We start from the raw sequence: 24,277 nt of genomic DNA on the forward strand, positions 1-24,277 counted from the left end.
TAACGCCACAATTATATGCATGCTTTAGATGAATCCATATAAAAATTTCTGTTAATAAACTTGATTCTGAGTACAATATTTTCCATTCAAAAAAAAAAAAAAAAAAAAAAAGAATACAATCTTTGCAAAATAAGTATCCCAAATTAGTTTTCATCATCCACTACTATGAAAGAGGCGGGATGCTTTGTTCATTCCTAAAGAAATTAGTGGGATCAAATACAGTCTTCACATGCACCAGCCTTTTGAAGTTGTTCTTAAAATATTTAGTACCCCATATGCTTGCCTTTCTATAACTTGTGTTGCCTTCATTATTTGTACCTATGTCAAGGTCTCTATAATTTATATATGCTTCTCTTGGAGACTTGGAAACATAGGGAGCCATATAAGCGTAAAGCCTTCGAATCCAACTTACATGACTTTCAGTTGCCGCAGTCCCTTCTTCTGACCAATACACTATGTATTGGATTTTGTAGATATTGCCAGCTCTATGTGGAAAAGGAATTGCAGACTCCGAAATTTCACTCATTTTTCCCCCATATGGAGTCAGGATTAATCCACCTAACTCTGCCTCTTTTTCATATAATCTTTGCCAAATCCCCTCCAACCCAGATTCAGGAATGGGATTCTTCACATAGTCGGATTTTGCTTTATAAGAGACAACTGTCATAGTCCTATTTAGCAAAACATCTAGGGATTGTCCACTTGGGAATCCAGCAAAGTAGAGGACAGATTGAATCCAACTCATTTCTGTACAATCTTCACTCACCAAACCCAGCTCAGGAAAGCTCTCTTGCATCAATGGAAGGAGCTTATCCTTCCCTCCAAGGTACAAGGAATTAAACGCAGCTTGTACCGTCTTCTTCCCTTCTTGGCTGGAATTTGCGCCTGTTAAGATTACACGAATGAATAGGTCTTTATCAAACTTGTCTGCAACATACTGCCACCGATGCAGAATTTTGGTTGCATTTTGTTCCAAGTTCTTATTGACTGTGAACACAGTCACGGTTGATGGAACAGGAACCAACTTGATTTTCCATGCAACAATGACTCCAAAGCTAGCCCCTCCTCCTCCTCGAATGGCCCAAAACAGATCTTCTCCCATTGATTTTCTGTCAAGGAATCTACCCTTAACGTCAATCAAGTGTGCATCAATAACATGATCAGCAGCAAGGCCATATTTTCTCAAAATTGTGCCATACCCTCCCCCACTGAGGTGTCCACCAACACCTATCGTAGGGCAAAGTCCAGCTGGAAAGCCAAGAGTTTTGCTTTGCTCAGCAATCTCGTAGTATAGTTCACCGAGGGTTGCACCAGATTGAACCCAGGCAAAGCTATTTTCTTCATCAACAGAGATGTTTCGAAGATTTATCATATCAAGTATGACAAATGGTACAGGAGAAACATAAGAAAGACCCTCGTAATCATGTCCACCACTTCTAACTCTGACTTGCATTCCATGTTTTTGGGCACAACTAAGGATTTCTTGAATTTGTGAAACACCCATTGGTGTAACAATGACTAGGGGTTTCGGGGTGGAAGGTGTTGAGAATCTGGGGTTTCTGATGGAGGATTCCAAGATAAATGAATACGATGAGTTGGATGAGGTGTAAATGACTTCAGAAATACTGTCATTTCCGGAATGAAGGGTTAGGCACTGAAGAAAGTTTTCATGAGTATGAGCTGAAGTTGCCGACAAAAATGAGAAAAGAAGAGCAAAAACAGATAAAGAAACTGGTAACTTCATTTTTGCTTGTTGCTGATTAAAACTGGACGAAAGCTTCCTTATTTATAGCGTTTTAGTAGCTTGAAGAGTATTCCAACTTGAAGATTTGAAGTCCTCTGAATATGAAATAAAATCAAAACGTCAAGAAGGAAAACCCAACTTGGCAACTGTTGGGTTTCTTTCAGAACATGTAATTTGCTTTTCTCTAGCAAGCCATTTCCTAGCAAGTCCTCCTAGAACATTGACCATCCTTTTTTCTTTCTCAATCTTTTTTTTATCACATTTGGGGTGGTTTTTGTGGCCTGTTTGATCAATTTACAATTTCTTTTTTTATTGTATCAATTTACAAGTTTTAGAATATTATTTGGGTTTATTCACATTGACGACAGAAGATTTTCTTTCATGAAAGTCGGATTAAAATCTATTTATAATGAAAATTTAGTTATTCATGAGTTTAAAGGGAGATCCTAATAGTTAAGACTTCACAAACGTAATATGTGTTAGTATTACTATTAACTGATCTTGATCACCAATATAAAATTAAAAAATTAAAAAACTATTAACCGATCTTGATTTTGCCTTCGGACGAAGCCACCATTGGACTAGGGGGCAATTGCCCCCCCGTAAATTTTTTTTTTTTTTTAATTATTATATATGTGTACTAATTTAAATTTTTTATTCTATAAAATTACATTTTCTTTTCCTTAAATAATATCATTAATTCTTTAAAATTACATTTTCTTTTCCTTAAATAATATCATTAATTCTTTTGAGATTAATGCTATTCTCACAAACTTTTTTACAATATTTTTACAAACTGTTTTAGTAGCAAATTCTTATTAATTCGCACATAACCTCACCACACACATCATTTTGTTTACTTACTAATAACCACTTATGACATCAATAATTTATAAAAAATAAAAAATAAAAAAGTTTGTAACTCTAGTATTTTCCTCATTTTAGTGACTATAAAAAAATTTATAGATCTAATATTTAAAACAAAATATACAAGCCCAAAAAATAAATAAATAAATAAGCTCAACAACAAAAATTACCAATAATAAAACTATTAAAAAAAAACTAAGCTTAATTAACCAATTTTATTTAAAATAAATAAATATCCCTACCCTTTAAAAAATTCTAATTAAAAAAAAAAAAAAAAAAAATCTTCTTACCCACAAAAAAAAAAAAAAAATCTCAGCAGCTATGTAGTAGCAGAGTAAAGGTTGAGACCGCCACACATAACTTACAATAGTAAAATCGCCCCCTTACTCAAAGTTCTGACTCCGTCATTGTAATATATATCATTATTTTTTTCAACGTTATTGTATGATTTTATCTAGTCAACTGTTTGCAGTTTTGAAATCTCATCCATGTATGGATTTGATGCTTTTATATATATATATATATATATATATGGAAAGGGAAAGTCTGGCGACACAAGCTGTTTTTCTTTTCTTTCTTTTTTTTTCTTTTTTTTCAAATATCTTGTGATGGCAGATGGGTGTCAAAATGAGGTGAGTTTGTAGGGAAGTATGTAAATTTTTTTGTGTGAAACGAAAATTCAAAACCACTGACCGTTGACAAGAAAACGGTAAGCAGTTTGAAAATGCCATCCCATATATGTAAATGTTCAATAAATGAGGCGGCTATAAACTATTCTTCTTACGTGAGCCTCTTTTTCTCCAAATCTAGAAGAAAATTCAATTAAGAAAATAGATAAGTCAACCATTTTCTTTTTCTTTAACCTTTTTTTTTTGGCTTGCTACTATACAGAAATATGAATTATACATAAATTTTTCCGAGTTATTCAAAGTTGTCTTCATTTTTTTTTCCTCTTAACACACCTAGCTTTAAAGCATTCTTGCATTTGTATTCAAAGTTTTCATTGTCTAAGCTTTTAGTCAAATGATGATCTACACGGATTCTCAAAAAGAAAATAATGACGATCTCTACATGACAAACATTGTTTCTGTAAGATCTTTTGTAGGCTGTAGCAAATCCATTACTCCTTCAAAATAAATCTCTACCCACAAATAGAGACAGAATTTTAATTGAGGGAGCCGAAGTATGAATGAAAAAAATGTTCATGAAAATTCAAACTAGTAGCGAAATTTGCAATAATTATTATTGCTTAGACTAATTATTGTTGTTAAGCCCCAATTATTGTTGCTAGCTAAGTAAAATAGAATACAAGGAAAAAAAAAATCCAAAGTCAAAATTAAAAGCAAATAAAAAAAACCATTAATTTGAGGACAAATAGACAAACAAAAAACACTAAAGTTTTAAGCTAATGTTAAAATAGTTCAAGTTTACGATCTATGAATAATCACTAATTATAAAGTTATTAGTTCTCATTATGTGACATTAACTAATTTTTTTCCATATGTAACTGATCATGAACTAGTGAGCAATCAACAATGTGGGGTGCGACATTATTAATATAGGCGAAACTACACTATTGATCCTTTAAGTTTACCTTGCGAGCGCCATTTATCCCTCAAGTTTCAAGTAAACATTATTGATCCCTTAAGTTTTAAAAAATAGCAATATTAACCTTTTTGTTAACTACCATTAATGGTGTTATTTATGTAGCTATAATGACTAGTCTTTTAATTAAAAAAATTACAAAAATTATTTTACACATCATAACCTATTAATACCAAAATAATTGACTGGTAAGTAATGGGTAATATATACCAAATTAAAATATAAAATCAAAAATCTCCGATGAGTATTTTTGCTACAGGGTAGGTTTGAAATTGGGTCCAAACTCACACTGGCCTTACAATCAGGTGGAAATCTTGGGTAAACCCGAATTGTTGAAGTTTTTCAATTGGGACACACACCGGTGTCTAAACTCCAATTATGATGTCGTTTAAGGCTTGTTTGAATAATTTTTGATTGAATTGTGACTTGCTATTTGTTTAATGATGTGGCATTTTTCAAAAAAAGAAAACAAAAATTACTTTACACATCATAACCCATTCCACCATCAGGGACGTCTATATTATGTTTCTCACAAAATGATATTATAGTAGCAAGTCATCTCATTTATCATCTTTGAATATTTTTGGATAATACGTGTGCGTGCATGCGTGCGTGTGCGTGTGTGTATTGTTGCTAGCTTCTATTGAGTCACATTAACGGTCATATTGCCCACTTATTTCCAACCATTTCTCTCTTATTTTTTTACTCTTGTTCTTCTAATTAATTGTGTACCTTAATGTTACATTTCCTCCAATATTTTCCCTCCCTTTTACTTTTTCATCTCTCCACTACTCTCAACCTTAATGTCATTCTTCTTTTATCCCTTATCCTCATCCTCTTACTATAAATTTGTTATTCTCTCTTATTATATACATATTTTCCCCACAAAAAGGTTACTTATCTATCTCTCTCTCTCTCTCTCTATCTCATGTATTTTTTTTCTTTTTTTGGTGTATTTTTTATTTTTTGTATCTCTACTTTATGTTAATGAATTTTTGTGTTTTTTAGAGTTCTACTTTGGACTGATGCAATTTGGTTTTGTGTTTGTTATCCTTTTTCTTTTCTTTGATTATTAAATGTTATCTTATTGCATTATAAAGATAGTACATAAGAATATAATATTATTCTATTACATAGCATAACTTGGATAATTTGGTTTGAATACATCTTTTATTTTGACTATTCTTCTTCTCATCTTATTTTCTACAAAATTATTTAATTCAAGTCTCTCTCGAAAAAATGTGATTATTCTCTCTCTCTCTCTCTCGATTATTTATTTTTTCTTGCAACTTTACTTTGGGTTGATAAATCATTATATTTTTTTTATAAAACTATTTTAAGTTAATATGATTTGGTAGTGTGTGTTTTGAGTTCTTCATCACAAAAATTCTCTCTCCCTCTTATAACTTTTGTTTGATTTTTATTTCACATAATACTTAGTTATTTGAATTTATATCAAAATACAATCTTACTATGTATTTGAATATTCCTGTCAACTATTTGAGTAATATCAGGTGTAATTTTGTGAAAAGTTTTTCTTATCATGATTATCTCGTTTAAAATAAAGAGAAATTTGAATAATATATTTGAAAATTAAAGAGTTTAGTTGTAAAAATAAAATAAAAAATATACAACGTACCATAATATAATTTAGAAAAATATGGACCTCCTCAAAAAGGTATAATATCAATGAAACACACCCAAAATTTTTAAATGATATATTTTTAAAGATGGATAAATGGAAAATAATTTTACTAATTGTTTAATTTTTAGGAAAAACAAATTATCTTCCACAAAATTTAACAAACAAATTATACATTATACCACGATTGAAAACAATTATTTATTCCCAATCATCGCATGGGTCTGCGACTAGATTTTTTAATAAATGAAAGTAAATGCATGACATTTAAAGTGTCTTAAGATTGGCTTTGCAAAGCTGGAAAAAGTTTCTCTGTGATCCCATAGTTTCATTTACAAAATGCAAGATGAAGACAAATTCAAACGAAATTAATACCTCATAAGCAAACTCTACTTCTACTCGTTGTGAAGAATCACCTCTATCCATGATTTTCAGTAAAACTTCACATGTTGTACTAAACATTTTTATCAAGTTAAAATCGTTCTATAGTGGGAACCCAATGATTAGTATCTCCAGGTCATTATAAAGTGCCAATCTAATTAAGTCCTCTTCTAGTCTCAAGCTCTTCAATATCGATAAAATGTGGAATTTCATAAGCTTTGGCAATTTTCAATAGCTCATTACGCTTGCATAAAGTACAATAACCAAAATCAACTTAGTGAAAAATCTATTAATATGGACAACTTCTTTTGATGCTCCAACTAATTCAAATTGTAAATGATGTACAAAAAAAATGAATGTAGTAAGCATATGGACAATCATTCAAAATTAAAGCTTGTAATCCATTCCACTCACCCCACATGCACTATCATATCCTTGCCCTAAATAATTTGAATATCTATGCGATGATTAGAAAACAAAGAATATATCTATTTTTTAGGCTCAATGCCTAGATGTCAAGAACATGAACAATCCCAAAAAAGCATTCTCACACAAACAATATTTATCAGCTTATCTTAAAACAATTTCCATCTTCTTTTTAATTGTGTAGACACCCCATTTTGCAATTTCCATTTGACCTAACTTGCATTGCATTCCATATCATCGTCATTACATTTCTCTAAGGAAAGACTATAAATACTTTTCATAAAACAAATCTTAAGGTCACGACGATCAAAACAACAATTCAATGGTAAGGTGTACTTGCATTAATCAAAATCTGACCATGGGTGATTGTGATCTCTTAATTATGATTAGTCTATTTTTAGTCCAATTTAAATTAGATGATTTGTCATAATCCTATTGGATAAGGGTAGGATTTATGGTAAGGTTGTATGCACTGAATTTAATCCAAGTTAAAGCATTTATTATTTCCCAACTGAATAGGTAAAGACTGATTAATTGAATAATTAATTAGAAATATTTGTAATTAATTTGCTGACCTTGAGGACCAATAAAATTAGGAAAGGAAGTTAAAATTTGGAAGAAATGGGATCCAAATTGAAAATGGAAATAGAAGAAGCAAAACAGGAAAAGATGCGGAGGATTTAAAAGGAAGTGCTGATAGGCAATTAGGTCAAAACCTCCAGATTCTCTTCCTTTTTCGGTTCAGCTTACTCCCCACACAAGTAAGCATGATCAGCCACTACCCAATACCCATGCAACCACCCCTCACCGCACCGATCCACCCCCCCCCATGACTCAACCACAGATTTTAAGAGCAATGGTCTGAAAAGTTTTTCGAGTACCGACACCGGTAGGTGTGCCGAGCGGTGGTGAGTTTTACACACCGACGAGAATCACACCACACCGATAGATGTGTGTGCATGTATGTGTGATTTAGTATTATATATATATATATATATATATATATATATGAGAGAGAGAGAGAGAGAGAGAGAGAGAGAAGCTTGGAGGAATAAGAACTGAAGAAGCTAGGTCTTTTAATATGTGTTAAAATGATGTCGTATAGCATCTTTATAAATTTACTAAAAAAAATTAAAAAAATTTTAAAAAAAAAAAACCTAATAATAAACAACACCGTTTTGAATCCAATATTAAAATTAATATTAGATCCAAAACTACATCGTTTTTAGTATTAAATTTTAAATAATAAAAAAAGTTGAAATGACGTCGTTTTAACTCATTTAAGTTTAGGTTAAATATTTCAATTCTCAATTAGATCAAACACTCTCACATCTGCCTCTCCCCCTTTCCACTCTCTCAAATCTTGCATGAGAACATGTCTCTCCTCCTCCTCCTCCACTTCCGCCTCCGCCCCTTGAAGCCATCATTCTCCAATGCCCCCGTGTAGATCTCTAAAATATTTTAGAGAATGTTTTGATACTCAATTCCTACTATGCTTTCTACCAAATTTGTACGTGCATTATGTTCTTTTGATTTTTTAATCTATTATGGGTTGTGTTTTGTTTTTTGTTTTTATATGACTTTTTGTGATTTGAAATGGAATAGTTGACAGAAAAATAGTGAATTTTTTGTTTGTTTGTTTTTTTAATTTTCAAAATATTTGGGGTATTTTAATAATTAAGATGTGGTTTGGGGTGTTAACTTTATTGTTTTTGGTTCCTGAGAAAATTAAGGAATAACCGAGCTAACCGCACTAAATCGACATGGTGCGCCACACCTTGTGTAGGTTGGTTTCCACCCCTCCACAATTAAGGTGCGGTCAGACATGCAGGGAAACTGCCCCTACAGGCGCAATGCAAAAATATCCCCCTAAAACCAGTCGCACCGCACCATGTACAGCCCTATGCACAAGTTTACCTTGATTCCCATGTTTTTTGCTCAAAAAACTTAATTTTCCCTAGTCCCACATTACCTAGAGACACAACCCTAGCTTCCCCACTCTTAGTATGAGTACCCCCATTCACGATTAGTTAAAGAAAACGGGGAAAAAAAACCGAAATCCCTCTAAAACTTCAAAAAGTTAAAATTTCTTCTCCCACTTAAGGTGCTACCTAACTTGAGGAGCTTTGGAGTGTTGTGCATGCAAGTAAGGTTTCTAACCCTCATCTTTATTTTTATGCCCTAGCTTTTTAGATTCAAGTATGTTTAGTTTCTAGGTTTTTCACATGCTCTTGTTTGATTAGCACATTAGATCTAGGTTGTTCTTAGTCTTTGCATGATTGGGGTTTTCAAATTCAATAACATGCTCACATGCTCTTATAATTAGAGTTTTCAATTCAATAACATATTCACATGCTCTTAGATTAAAAAAAAAAATACATATACTAGTATTCTTATTAAAAATATTGAGGGGGGGGGGGGGTGAAGAACAGTTCCATCCTTGAGAGAGAAGGTCTTAGAGATACATAACAAGAGAGTCAGAGATGGAGTATACTAGAGTCAAGGAGCATCAAAGCATATTAGAAGGCATCATAATGATAGTGTTATTGAGATATAAAAGAGCTAGATCCGGTGTCAGGAGAGTAGATCAAGTGAAGTGGTAATGTATGAACAATTTTCTTCACAAATTACTGGGAGTGTAAAGTTTGTACATTCAATATCCAAACCTTGAAAGAATATACACAATTCAATATATTCAACATACAATTTTTTTTAAGTACACATTTTTCAAAGAATTATCACAATTCTATATAAATATACACAATTTTATATCTTCAACGTACACAATTTTTCAAAGAATGTATATAATTTTGTATATCCAATGTACACAATTTTTTAGAGAATGTACACAATTATATATATTCAACGTGCATAATTTTTTATGTGGGGGAATTTTTTTCCACAAATTACTACAAGTGTAAGGTCGATACATTTAATATTTAAGCCATCAAAGAATGTACACAATTCTATATATTCAATGTGTATAATTTTTTTTTTTTAAAAGTACAAAATTTAGTATATTTAAAGTACACAATTTTTCAATGTATTTACACAATTTTTCAATATATTCAACATACAATTTTTTTCAAAAAATGTACAAAGTTCTTTATACTAAACGTATACAATTTTTCAAAAAATATACACAATTTTGTATATTCATCTTACAAAATCATAGAATGCAAATAATTTTCTATATTCATAATTATGTACATTTAAAAAAAAATGTGTATGTTTAATATACATAAATCTTAATATTCAATGTATATAATTCTATATATTCTATATACACAATTTTTAGAATAATGTATATAATTCTATGTATTCAACATACTCAACTTTTTGATATGTGAACATTTTTTTCATACACTATTAAGAGTGTAAGGTTTGTACAATCAATATGCAAACTTTCAAAAAATGTACACAATTCTGTATATTCCACGTACACAATTTTCAAGGAATGTATATAATTTTGTATATTTAATATAACAAATTTTCAAAAAATATACACAATTTTGTACATTTACGTACAATATTTTTTGAAAGAATGTACACAGTGAATAAACAATGTACGAAAATTTTAAAGAATATACACTATTTTATATGTTTAATGTATGCATTTTTTTAAGAATAACGTACACAATTCTATATATTCAAAGTACAAATATTTTCAAAGAATATACACAATTCTGTATATTCAATATATGCAATTTTTCAAATAATGTACACGATTCTACCTATTCAAGGTACACAAATTTTCAAATAATGTAGAAATTCTGCCTATTCAACGTACACAATTTTTCAAATAATGTACACAATCTCATTTATTCAACGAATATAAATTTTTTTTCAGTATGTGGACCTTTTTCTTCAAATTTTTTTTTTAGAGCATGATAATTGTTTAAAATCACACTATTATCTTAGTTTTGCTATGCAATATCACATCAATTAAATGTGTAAGTTTGAAAGGCTTCTTTGAATTATACTCATTACGTGTAGTTTTCCCTTATAGAAGATTAAAACTAATCATCTAATCAAGTAGACATACAACCAAGAGAATCCAAAGGTCAAGATTAATTGAGGCATGGTTTTCGAAGTATTAAATAAGTAAAAAACGTGTGAGAATAAAAAAAATAAGATGAAAGAAATTCATTCAAGCTAAAATTAGAAAATTCTTGATATGGAAACTTCCTGGGCTATCTTCGTAAGTTTACTATAATGTTTTACACAGATGTCCAATTGACCTAATTCTTGCGGCCATTTGAAAGAAGTTTTGAATATCTACAACTTTTTATTTTATCACAAATACGTAAATATCATTTTAGAGGTCAAACATGGGCTAGAAGCTGACAGTAGAAAAAATTCTGAAAATTAAGGGATTTACATCTTAAATTTGAGAGATCCTCTCTTTTTCTTTTAGAGAAGGCTGAGGTTATAGATGAGAGAAAGCCCTAGAACGTTTTCATATTTTGTTTTATTTCTTTTAGAAGTGTAGCATTCTTTTTATGGATTTATTTTGCATAACTATGGGTGGCTAAATTTCTAGCCAAGCTCAGAGGTGAAACATAATATTTTTATCATATTTTCTTGGGATTATCTATGTGCTTGTTATGGATTGATAATTGAATTTTGAGATTGATTTTAATATTTTAAATCATTGCACGTTGACAAGTTTTTAAGATTTAATATGATTTTTATATATATCAAATGTTTGAACTCCTTGATTCATTGTGATTTGAGAATATGTTAAATGCTTAATCTCCCCTATAAAAAGCCAATTGAATTACTTGCTTGATCACTCATATTCAATCCACTTTACACGTTGTTTGACTACTTAACTGTTTTATCTTCCGATTAGACGAGTTGGCTCTCTACCCTAATTGAGTTAAAATATTAGGTGGATCTTCGAATCCCTAGTGATTTTATTCACTAATTTCTCTCAAATTTATTTTGCTATTTTCAATTTTAATTTTTATATTATCTTGATCCTTCTTTGGGTAAAAATAAAAATAAAAATAAAAATAAAAAACTATTTGCATTTTTTGCTTAATAATATAAGTTTTCACATTAGTGTCAATCATTCCATGTAAATTGGTCTTGGTCTCACTCAGATATTATTACTTGCAAATAATATGCACTTGGGTTTGCATTATTTTCATCATAATAGAGTGTAAGGTTTGTACTTTCAATATCCAAAAATTCAAAGAAAGTACAAAAGTATATATATTCAACCTACACCATTTTTAAAGAATATACATTATTTTGTATTTTCAATGTAAAAAAAAAATCAAAGAATGTACAAAATTCTGTATATTTAATTTACACAATTTTTAAAATAATATACACAATTCAGTTTATTCAAAATACATAATTTTTTGGCATGTGGATATTTTCTTTACAAATTACTTAGTTTGTAAAGTATATATATTCAATAGCTCAAACCTTCAAAGAATGTATATAATTTTGTATTTTCAATATACACAATTATTATGTGTTGACATTTTTCTCTACAAATAACTAAGAGTATAAGGTTTGTACATTCAATATCCACACCTTCAAAGAAGGTCCAAAATTTCATATATTCAATAACACAATTTTTGAAAGAATGTTATACAATTTGTATATGCAAGGTACACAATTTTTCAAAAAAAAAAATGTACATAATTATGTATTTAAAATGTACACAAATTTTTTATGTGTGGACATTTTTTTTTTCACAAATTACTAAGAATGTAATGTCTATACATTTACTTTCCAAACCTTAAAAAAGAGTACACAATGCTTTATATTTCATGTACACATTATTTGAAAGAATGTACTCACATGCTAGCTAGCTATATAGCAAATAAGTACTCTCATGCTATTGTAAAGTATACCTTTATGCTCTGTCTCACATGCTAATTATATGTAAATAATTACTCACATGTATGTGTGTGTGTGTATATATATATATATATATATATATATATGTATATTGTTTGCAAAAACCTTTTCAAAAAAAAAAAAAAATCAAAACCATTATCATGTGATCATTAGACAAACAGGACACGAGATCCTATGAGTTGTTTCTAGTGAACCTGTATTTTGAATTAATGGCTATGGAAAGACAATTTTGATGGGGTGAAAGTGGTAAAGAGTCGAAAGACGTTGCTCTCTAAAGACGTTGCTCTCTAAACAAAGCCTGCTTTTAGTTATAAGCACGCCTCAACTGAGTACTTAAGCCCAAGCATTTCCTTGCATTCTTGAATTGGATTGAGGAGACGACAAGAATTTAGTAAGACAGGTGGATCCTAGAACCTACAAGATTATCTCATTCAACTGATTCCTACCGCCAAATCCAAAAGCCAGTGGCCTAATACACTATTTTTAAAAATCAGACCATACTAGCCTATTCAATCGGTTGAACTGAGAACCAGACCAGACTGGTTCAAAGCCGGAATAACTGATAAAAAATCTGGTTAAGATTTGAAAAAAAAAAAAAAAAAAGAAAGAAAGAAGAAGAAGAATCGGTCCATTTCTCAGTTCTTTGACTGTTCTAATTGTTCAAATCGAACAAAAATTGCTTGCAAAATTTCAAGAAGATGAAATATTGCTATGTCATCAAATAAATGTTAAGATTTTAAGTTTTTGTGATCTAAAATTGTGTATAAAAAGTAAGTTTATTAATCAAATAATAAATGAAATTTGATATACATGTTAAGAACATAAGAAACATGAAATCCAACAACGAAATCATGTTAAGAAAAGAGATATGCTGTGAAATCATGTGAAATGTGCTTACAAAATGGAATCACAATCTGCCTCCAATGCTCACAGGATGAAGCAATTTTGGGACCACATCTGGTCTGCCAAAAAACCTTCCCATGTCATTGCACAAATGTTTTTTGCCTACAAAGACGCTTGCAGCCAGACGCATGCATTATTTCCAAAACATTCTATGAAATATGTGGGAATGACTTAGTGAGGATATGTTCATAAACTTTGAGCTTGACGTAGAAAAAAATCCTCACAATGTGAAGGATTTCGCTTCGTTTTGATCTAATGGGCCATTTACGGTTCTGGGTGTTTGTTGCCAGTTCTTGGGCCGATTCCCTTACATGCCTGCGTCAAAATTTTGACAAAAAATCGTACTAAGAAATAAATAACTTCAGAAAACTATATCAGTATCTAAAAATTTCTTATAAAAACAATATCTTTGACTCTCACCACAGCAAAATAGAAAAAATAAAATTACAGGGTAAAAATTAATTCCGCACAAAGAATCAACTCTCCCACTATATCTCTCGTCCAAATTTCAAACCCAGTTCAAAAGAATGTAAAAATAAACAAATTTAACAATGATTCAATGAATGTTATCTCCCACATCTTTTTTTAATCCGTCTTCACTCACTCTCATCTACACAATCATTCCAAGACAATCTAGCAGCTCTTATTGGCAGTGTGCCGATACAGAACTCTCTTCTTCCTGCTCGACAAGTTCTCTATTGTAAGGACAAGTTTTCCAGGTTCATTGGTTCTGAAAGTGTTGCGAATAGGTCCTTCCTGGGAACCCATCTTCTTTCCTTTCTGAACAATGATGGTATAAGATCCCTCATCGGTTGGAACAAATTCCTCCTTGTACTTCACTTCCCAACCCAAAACAGCCAAGTCCCAGACCAATGTGCTTCCAACCTGCCAACCATCAAATCATATCAACAATTGCTATATACGCGCAACAAATTTCACAACTTTTTTAATGGAATATTACTTTCACTTATATTATTACTGACATTACTTTTATTGTACTCTAATTAGCACATAACATCATGAAATTTGTCGTGTTTTTAGACTTGTTGATCGCGGCAAGTAAAGTTGTTAACATCAATGTTCAAGAAGAACTATTGGGGTACCTCGAATGCTGGTATCTCAATGGTATTGGTCGATCCAGCCTTGATGATAAGTTCTGAAACCGAACCACCCTCTTTGCCGTAGAACTCAAAATCGTTCTCTCTCTTGAAGCCACCGTAGTGAACAGGGATCTCCTCTACCGGGATGTACCTGCACGTATAAAAAAGAATTTGTCACCTTCTAATATTATGGTAGGCATATTTGAGTATGAATCGAGGAAAGAAGGTAATTAATTCTTACTTGAGAAGGGTTTCAGTGACCTTGGCTGGGCGAGCAACAACGAATTTGCTCTTGCTTCTTTGGGTTAAGAAAGGAGATATAAGAGCATTGAGAGCATAGTACCAGAAAGGAACATTTATGAATATCTGCATCCCAAAATCATTATCAATTACTCCGAACTGTAGACACAAACTTTTAGAAATATGGTTAAATGAAAAAAAAAAAATATCACCGTTTACAAACAATTGGTCTAAGTTTGAACCATGTCTCGTTGAATTTATCATTTCTTAACCGATTAAGCTTTTAAGTCAATCATTATAAAATGAGATGGGACTTACATTTTTTGCAACAAGTTCGGGATAATTGTCTTGCAAAAGCTGAATAGCTTGATTTGTGGCCATCCGAAGCTCCTTCTTGACGGGTCCGGGTGAGTTCTTGAGGTCATTGACTTGGATCAAGGAAGAGGCACCGCCAGGACTCAAATCAAGCTTTTGAATACCCTTCTCCATCAACTGGCACCTCCATCTCAGGAACTGCTTGCGCTTCTCCTCGTTCCCAAATGCCTTTTGATAAAGCTCCTCACTCTCAAACACCCCGAAAATGTTATAGCAAACTGGATGGCCTTTACTATCAACTCCATTCATGTAAGCAGCCGAGCTTAGATCCGGGCTAATTTCCTCGTCCAAGATCGAATCGATGTTGGCCTCCTTCCTCCATTGAAGGGTTTTCTTGAGCATCTCAAAGGCATCATTGACTTTAAACTCCCTAGCCCTCAAGAACTTCAAGAGGACTACATCGGTACCTTCTGTGCCTTTACTTGGCAAAAGGGGCACTCCCCAAATTGAGATATCTGTGTCCACTTTTTCTTCCTCGCATTCTTGAGCAACAATTTCTTCTTCCTTTTCCTTCTCTTCACCTTCTTTTGCTTCTTCCTCAGTCTTTTTTGGCTCCTCTTTCTTGTATATGTTGTTTCCGAGGATGGCTTCTTCGAGTTTAGCTTTCAGATCATTCAAAGCCTTCCTCTCAAACTCTTTTAGATCAGAGAGGAAGTTGCTCTCTTCCTTATAAGACGAGCTCTTCTCAATTATTTTGGGCTTGGATTCATCATCCAATTCCTTCACTTTCTCACCTACTTCAACAACTTGTTCACTCTCATTGGTAACCTTCTTGGTCTCTTCAACAGCACCAACAACAACCTCAGCCACCTGGGTTTCCTCAGCCTTAACAACCTCAACAGTCATGGTTGCTAATAGTATCAAACTGAAACATAAAACAATAGCAAAGAAAAATGTAAGACAAGCCCAGAATTCCAAACAAAAAATGAAAGGAAAAAAAAAAAAAACCCACCTGAGTTTGCAAGCTGTATTAGCTCCTGATGAATTTGCTCTAAATTTTTCTATGTTTTAGTGTGTGTGTGTGTGTGTGTGTGTGTGTGTGTGTGACTGTGTGTGTGTGTGTGTGAGAGAGAGAGAGATTTTGCTTGGAGAGTTATAGGCTTAAAGCGTTAGGAAGGTGCCAACGGTTATATATATTTTTGAAAAATTCAAAAGGAGAGAGAGGACCCCACCAACGGTCACATACCTGGAGCCACCGAGGAGAGCCGTTGGGGATTCTTTTTCCCGAGGGTTTTGCCAGCCTGGAAGCCAGCAAATTTTGGCGTGGGAGAATCGTTTTGGGCCCACATCTGATGTTGATTGTTGTTGAGTAGAGAGAGAAAGAGGCGTTCCTGATGCTCAGTCAATGAACTTTGATACTAATATATTTGGGTTATATTGGGAGTAGTGCTTGTACAATATAAAATGACATAATTTGTGTCACAATCATTGGTTATCACTTAAACACGGTCACGTGCTCATGTGAAAACACTCTTATCGCTTAAATTCACCATGTGAGTGAGTTATGACACAAATTGTGCTATTTTATCTAGCACTATCCTCTTCTACCGGTCAAGGTTAAGAAAGGTATAACAAGTTGGAATATTCTGTCTGTCTGAGTTTGGCCAATCAAATGTCGCTATGTCCTTAATGATTAATTACTAATTGTCTGCCTTCTCAAAAAAAAAAAAAATTACTAATTTTCTGTGTTTAGCTTTTATTAATTTAATTTTTCTTAGGTTACTATCTTTTTATCAAAAAAAAAAAAAAAACATTCCTTAAAAAAAATTGTTAATTTGCCACTGTTATTATAGACAGCTAGATGCTAATCTTTTTTCTTCATATTTTTTTTGAGAAACAGCTAGATGCTAATCTTTTTTCTTCATATTTTTTTTGAGAAACAGCTAGATGCTAATCTTAAAACTTTCTAAAGGTCATTAGCTTACATTTTCCGTATCTGTCTTCATCATTAAAAGTTTATATTGTATTAGCAAAATTAGAATAATTTATTCTCATGATTTGCTTTTAATAAGTAATTAAATATCCCCTCAAAAAAAAGTAATTAAATAGGTTTCTCAAAAAAAAAAAAAAATTAAATAGAATATATATAGTATGGGTTTGGATAGCAATTAATCCAGCGTCTGTGTTTTCAAAGCGCATTTTCTCCTTTTTTTTTTTCTTTTTTTTTCCACATTTGTTGACTTTGAGAGACAAATAAATAGTGTATGCACTATTTACGCACTGTGCATATACTGTTTACACATTAAAAAATATTAAAATGGATCCCACGGCACTATTTATACATTTAAAAATTATTTTGCTATAGTGTTTTCAGTTTCAGTTTTCAGTTTCAACAAAAATAAACTCAATTCAAACAGATCCATAGGTAGTGTTCCGATGACCCTTAACTATGTCCAATAACTACATAAAATAATATTATTGTTTGTTTTTGGATGGGAATACTATGCCTGTTTTCACCATTGGAAATCTCATAACTTTGCTCCTCAAAACAAATTAATAATATCGTTGCTAATATAACTTTGCATACACTTTTTTTATTTGAGAATCATCCTCTAATACCCTCTAAATATCCGTTAGCATTTGAGTTGGCGGGTGGTCATTCATGTGGACAGCCCAGTCTAACAAGCCCTAACGCTTGAGAAGAATAGATATAAGTTTTATTGATGCATCTCTTTACTTAAGGAAGAAAAAAAAAAACATGTTAGAATTTGATCAATTTCTCTGAAATGCACTGTCATGTTGTAGCCAAAGAGACTTTTTGTTACAAAACAAAGACTTCCTAGTGGGAAAGCATGTTGTTATGTGCTCGCCTTTAACTACTTAGAAAAATAATGATAAGAAGAAGATAGGCAATTTCTATAGGTCCCAATTATTAGTGCACCTCATGAAGCTCAGCAAAATTTCATGCTTACACTTCCTCTCATTTTCTAATAGCTTGTTGTTGGGTGAGTGTTTGGGACTAACTTATAATCTAGTTTTTTGTTTTTTTAATTTATATATACCGTTTTTTAAAACTTCAATTTTTCTTTTTCTTTTTTTAAGTACAATTATACTTATCACATTTATAGAAAAAAAAATTTTCAATTAAAATTAAAATAAATTGTTCTCAAACAGACACTAACTTTGTCACAACTTATCTACGTGACAAGTTGTAAGTGACAGAATTATAGACTACTACCTTTACTTTATCATTCACAATTTACCCATGAACAAGTCGTAGCTTTAGTTGTTATGGTACTTTTATTTTTGTTTGGCATGGCATCATTAATAAAACATGTATTGTAGGCTTGTAGTTGTAGCACCCTATTTGACTTTGTCCTACAAGCCAATGGTTAGTTGTCCAAGTCACAGCTACATGTGGTAGATTTGTCTAAAGACTTTAAATACATATTGTAGATTCTTAAGCGAATATATGTTTATGGTGTAAAATAATTTTTTACTACCTTTTATGAAATTTTTATTATTTGATTTGTACTGGAGCACAGCCAATAGTTATTTAGTATTATAATAAAATATTATTAAAAGGGTGTAAGACTCTAAATTTTGTCAATCATTAGAGGCATAAGAGGACAAAGTGAATTTTAGCTGATAGTTATAATGTAAAGAATTATTTTATCAATAAATGTAAATGATGCTTACTCGTCGAATCGTTGCTGAAATGTGATACAATATATGTGAATTGTACAATCGGTTTGTCAAACAAATTAGAATTGAGATGCATGAGATTTGGGCTATTTGAGAACAAAAGTAGAGAGGGTAACCATGTGATGCCCATGTGTCACTTCCTTATTTATGTGCATGAGTGATTGGAATAATAACTTAGCAAAAAACAAAAGGGGTGGTGAGAATAATACCACGATACTTGCCCCCACAAGGAGAAATAAAAGAGAGGAAAAAAATGGAAGCCTTCTGTGATGCAATTAACACGAGTAACCTTCGTGACATGGGGTATACAGGCCAAGACTTTACATGGAGTAGACGATTGGGCAGCAGAGGTTGGGTTAGGGAGCGGCTTGACAGAGCTCTAGTCTCTACAAATTGGGCAGCCAGGTTTCCGAAAATGCAACTCCACCATAAACCAAATTCATCCTCTGATCACTGTATTCTAATTCTCAAGGATATTCAGCAGAAAAGAAAGGGTGGGCGTCGTAAGAAAATGTTCCGCTTCGAAGAAATGTGGCTGAAAGATGAAGCTTGTGTCGGAGTGATCGAAGAGGCTTGGGACAGAGGTTTGCACATGGTGCCCATTTCTCCTCTTTCTTCCTGTCTAGAGGAATGTAGGCGCTCCTTGTCCGCCTGGAACAATAACTCCTTTGGGCATGTGGGGAAAAAGCTAGCGATGCTGCAAGCTAGATTGGAGGGGTTGGAAGGTATGAGGGGGTCCTCTGTTACACTGAAGGAGATAGAGTGCACTAGAACAGAGATAAACACTTTATTGGATACGGAGGAAATCATGTGGCGCCAAAGGTCCAGAATTTGCTGGCTGAAACACGGGGATAAAAACACGTCTTTTTTCCATACTAAGGCTTCAAGCAGATATAACCGGAACACTATCCTAGGTGTGATGGATAATTCTGGGAACTGGCAAAGTGAAGATGAGGGTATTGAAAACTCCTTTGTGGACTATTTTGGGAGCCTATTTACTACGTCCAACCCAGTGGTGAGTGAGGAACTTATCCATGCTATTCAAGGAAAGGTGACGGAGCCAATGAACGTTTTGCTCACTAGGGACTTTCAGGCGGCAGAAGTGGACTCTGCTCTAAAACACATGTACCCCACCTCCGCTCCGGGCCCAGACGGGATGCCCCCAATTTTTTACCAGAAATTCTGGTCTAAGGTACGCCCTGTAGTAGTTAAATCTGTTTTAGATTTTCTAAACTTAGGCATTATTCCCCTGCACTTCAATGAAACACACATTGTTTTAATTCCAAAAGTAAAAGAACCACAAAGGGTGACAGATTTTCGTCCTATTAGTCTATGTAACGTTGTGTATAAACTTGCATCCAAGTCTATTGCCAACAGGCTTAAACAGATTTTACCTAAGCTAGTGTGTGAGAATCAAAGTGCCTTTGTGGCTGAAAGGCTCATTACAGACAACGTGTTGGTGGCGGCGGAGACAATGTATCATATCAGCCAGAGAAGGAAGGGCAAGGTGGGGGAGATGGCATTGAAACTGGACATGAGCAAGGCCTACGATAGGGTCGAATGGGGCTGCCTGGAACGGATAATGCTGAAAATGGGTTTTGCGGAGAAATGGGTAGCACTGATCATGAAGTGCATCTGCTCGGTCTCTTATGCCATCAAAATTAACGGAATCCCTCGAGGCCACATCATCCCGTCAAGGGGTTTACGCCAAGGGAACCCATTGTCTCCTTACCTCTTCCTTATTTGTGCGGAAGGCCTTTCGGCAATGCTACACAAGGCTGTGCAAAGAAAGAGCCTTAGTGGGATATCCGTTTGTAGAAGAGGGCCAAAAATCTCCCATCTCTTTTTTGCGGACGACAGTATCATTTTTGGGAAAGCAACCGAAGCGGAGGGAGTGGAAATCCTAAGAATTCTCAAAGTGTATGAAGCTTCTTCGGGGCAGCTACTAAATAATCAGAAAACCTCCCTCTTCTTTAGTAGAAATACAAGAGGAGAAGTGCAAACAAAGATCAAAACTATGTTTGGCGCTCAAGTGATTAAGCAACATGAAACATACCTAGGTCTCCCCTCCCTAATTGGAAGATCAAAATCCAATTCCTTTGCTCAATTGAAGTCCAAGGTAGCTAACAAACTGTCGGGCTGGAAAGAGAAACTCCTCTCGGCTGCCGGCAAAGAGGTTCTTATCAAGACCGTGGCCCAAGCGGTCCCGTCCTATACTATGAGCTGTTTTAAGCTCCCGGATATCCTTTGTGATGACCTTACCAGCATGACAAGACAGTTTTGGTGGGGCCAAAGAAAAAATGAGAAGAAGCTGGCCTGGGTTAGTTGGGAGCGGCTATGCCAATCAAAGGAAAATGGGGGGATGGGCTTTAGGGACTTGAAGAGCTTCAATAAGGCTCTCTTAGCGAAACAAGGGTGGAGGTTGCTGTCCAACACCCAATCTCTTTTCTCAAGGGTTTTCAAAGCGAAGTATTTCCCGGATTGTGATTTTACTGAGGCTTCCATTGGTCATCGCCCGTCTTTTGCATGGCAAAGCATAATGTCTGCCCAATCTGTGGTTAAGAAGAGGGTTAGGTGGAGGGTGGGTAATGGCAGAAGCATTCAAATCTGGACTGATGAATGGCTGCCATCCTTGTCTTACCCGAGGATCCTCTCTCCCGCTCAGGTCCAGTGGGCTAACGCAAAGGTTTGTGACCTCATTGTGGAAGATCGTGGAGAATGGAACGTGGCTGTTGTTAAGCACCTCTTTAATCCTATGGAAGCAGACCTGGTGTTGAGCATCCCTCTCAGCCAACGGTTGCAAGCGGATAGAGTGGTCTGGGGGGGTTCAAGAAATGGGAAATTTTCGGTTAGCAGCGCCTATCACAGCATCCGTGCAATGGAGAATTCCAACAAGGAAGAATGCTCTGATACATCGGAGATGAAGAACCTCTGGAAACGAATCTGGAACCTGCATCTTCCTAACAAAATCCGGAGTTTTGCATGGAGAGCCTGCTGAGGTGCCTTAGCCATCAAAGCCAACCTGAAGAAGAGGCAAATCACAAAAGATGAGACGTGCAACCATTGCGGGAAGGAAGCCGAAACCAGCACTCATCTCTTTTGGTTCTGTGATCAAGCGAAAGATGCTTGGAGCAACAGTAAAACGGCTCTCCCTTTCTCTATTGATAAAGGATGGGATTTCATTGATGTAATATGGCAACTTGTGAAACATAGCCCGACGTCCTCAGACTTAATGGAAAAAACCATCTCCATGTGCTGGGAAATTTGGAAGGACAGGAACACCGTTCGTAACGGGGGTGTGAGCCGGTCAGGTAAAACTCTGGCCAGGAGCTCAGTTGCTATAGTGGAGGAGTTCAGGGGCGCAAACGGAAGGGTGTTTCTATCTGGTCCAGAGCGGCATGTCAGGTGGCTTCCTCCAGAACCACCTCGATACAAAATGAATGTTGACGCTGCAATATTCAAAGACCTTCGGGCTATGGGCCGGGCCTGGTGCTAAGGGACTCGCAAGGCTTGGTCTTGGCTGCTATGAGCAAGAGAGTCCCTGCCAACCTGGAAGCGCTGGAAGCAGAGGCGAAGGCTATGGAAGTTGCAGTCCAGTTTGCAGGGGAGGCAGGGTTTAGAGAGGTGTATTTTGAGACCGACTCCAGCACACTTAAGAATATCCTAACTGGAATATCAGAGGCCCCTGCCTCTATCGAAACAATCACAGACAACATCTTGGCCCATTTAGATAATTTTCGTTTTGTTTCTTTCTGTCATGTTAAAAGGGAAGGCAACAGGCCAGCCCACATCCTAGCCCAACATGCAAAATATGTGGGTGATTTTGTTGTATGGTTGGAGGAAACTCCAAACTTGATTGAGGACGCATGTTCTCAGGATATTGCTTGTAATGCTTCTGAAGTTTTATAAGATATCTGAATCTTCTTATCAAAAAAAAAAAAAAAAAAAAAGAGAGGAAAAAAAAAAGGGTAATTCTCTTGTAGTTAACCTTCATTATTTAAAAAGTCACGAATTCCTCCTAATTATCAAAGTTGAAAAAAAAAAAAAGGAGAAAGAAATAAAAGGATAGTAATGTTACTAACAGCCTAACACGATGGTCACAATTTTTTTTAGATAGTTTTAATCTATTGCATTCGATCCTGATGATATATTCAAATTAAGATACCAATTGATTTTTTTATATAAGTAGAGATAAAAATGCAAATCTCTTATTCGACAATAATCACAATTCAAGTGTACCACACATGGGATCAAGTCATTCTCATTCTCAAAAAAAGCGATCAAGATAAATTTTGACATGGCAATGAGACCTTTATAAGTAACTCTAGCTGTCTGTTGTTAAGGAAGAAGCTAGTCAGAAAATGACAGATATTATCATTGATTCAGGTGATTCATCTGTTGGTCCGAAACTGTTGCTGCTCTTTGGCAGTCAGATTTTTGAAGGCTGAAGGGGAGGGCCCAACATATTCTTTTCCTTTTTTGACGTGTGAGCCATGTTTTGCAAAAGGCTAACTTTGTGGCCCATTGGTTGTCTTTTATATTTCTTGAGTGGAAGGCCCATCTCTCTTATCCCTAGCTCTGCTCTGTGTGCCCTTGTTGGACATAGAAGCATAAAGTTCTAGAGTTTTTAGGGTATTTACTGTGCATAGTTAAAGGATTGTTTAATAACGTTATTCTAGTAATATTGTTTGTATTTTTTAGAAATATGTATGAGTGAAAAAGTGTATAAAAATACATGTAATATTATTTAAAAACTGAAAACATATGTTTAAACACATGTACCAAACGGCCGCTAAGATTTGTGTCACTTCAACATTTCATTAATTTAAGAAAAATAATGCTTTTAAAATAAAAAATAAAAATCAAAAGTGTCATGTTAATTATAAATTGAATATATGGTACACACAACTAAAATTGTGTTTTAAAAACAAAATTTTAACTAAAATTCATTTCAACCTCAACAAAAATTTTAAGAACACATAAAAAAAAACCATCACTTTCAATACAACAGTTGGTTTGTACAACAATAATTAAACAAAATAAGTTAAATTACAAATTATACCCCTAAAGTTTGGGGTATTTAGATTTTACACCTTAAAATTTCAAAATTTGAATTTTACCTTTTGAAATTTGGGGTGTTTATATTTTACACCCTAAAATTTCAGAATTTGGAGATGTAAAATCTAAACACCCTTAAACTTTAAGGGGTAAAATACAAATTTTGAAACTTCAATATGTAAAATTCAAATACCCTCAAATTTTAGAAAATAATATTCAAATTTTAAAATTTTAGAGTATAAAATTTAAACATCTTCAAACTTTAGATATCGTATGCAATTTAACCATTAAACAAAAAAAAAAAAAAAAAAAAAAAACCGAACCATGTAAATTGGGTTGGGTTTTTCGACCCGTTAATCTGAAAAACCCTCCCACCCGAGCGATGCTTGCGCCTTTCTCTGTCTCTGTTGG

At 33.8% G+C, this 24,277-nt stretch overlaps 2 protein-coding genes across 4 annotated transcripts in view; both read right to left on the reverse strand.

Annotated features, from left to right (window-relative positions):
* LOC126726769 (tetrahydroberberine oxidase-like) overlaps positions 1 to 1,822 on the reverse strand; it is a 66,548-nt gene extending 64,726 nt beyond the window's left edge. For 2 of the 3 annotated variants that reach the window (XM_050432117.1, XM_050432116.1), the window contains exon 1: positions 1,540 to 1,822. In XM_050432117.1, coding sequence (XP_050288074.1) covers positions 1,540 to 1,744 — 205 coding nt within the window. In that variant the 5' untranslated portion in view covers positions 1,745 to 1,822. The remainder of the gene's footprint in view (positions 1 to 1,539) is intronic. The other variant, XM_050432118.1, reaches the window with a different exon arrangement.
* An 11,982-nt stretch (positions 1,823 to 13,804) lies between these two features.
* Positions 13,805 to 16,253, reverse strand: LOC126726770 (patellin-4). The gene is made up of 5 exons (XM_050432119.1): positions 16,116 to 16,253; positions 15,107 to 16,028; positions 14,790 to 14,914; positions 14,552 to 14,699; positions 13,805 to 14,333 (listed from the first exon to the last, which is right to left on the reverse strand). Exons 2-5 carry the CDS (start codon positions 16,007 to 16,009, stop codon positions 14,082 to 14,084), a joined length of 1,428 nt encoding a protein of 475 aa, XP_050288076.1. The 5' UTR covers positions 16,010 to 16,028; positions 16,116 to 16,253; the 3' UTR covers positions 13,805 to 14,081.
* Between the last annotated feature and the right edge of the window lie 8,024 nt (positions 16,254 to 24,277).

This window comes from Quercus robur, chromosome 5, assembly GCF_932294415.1.
Source record: "Quercus robur chromosome 5, dhQueRobu3.1, whole genome shotgun sequence".
NCBI classification, from domain to species: Eukaryota; Viridiplantae; Streptophyta; class Magnoliopsida; order Fagales; family Fagaceae; genus Quercus; species Quercus robur.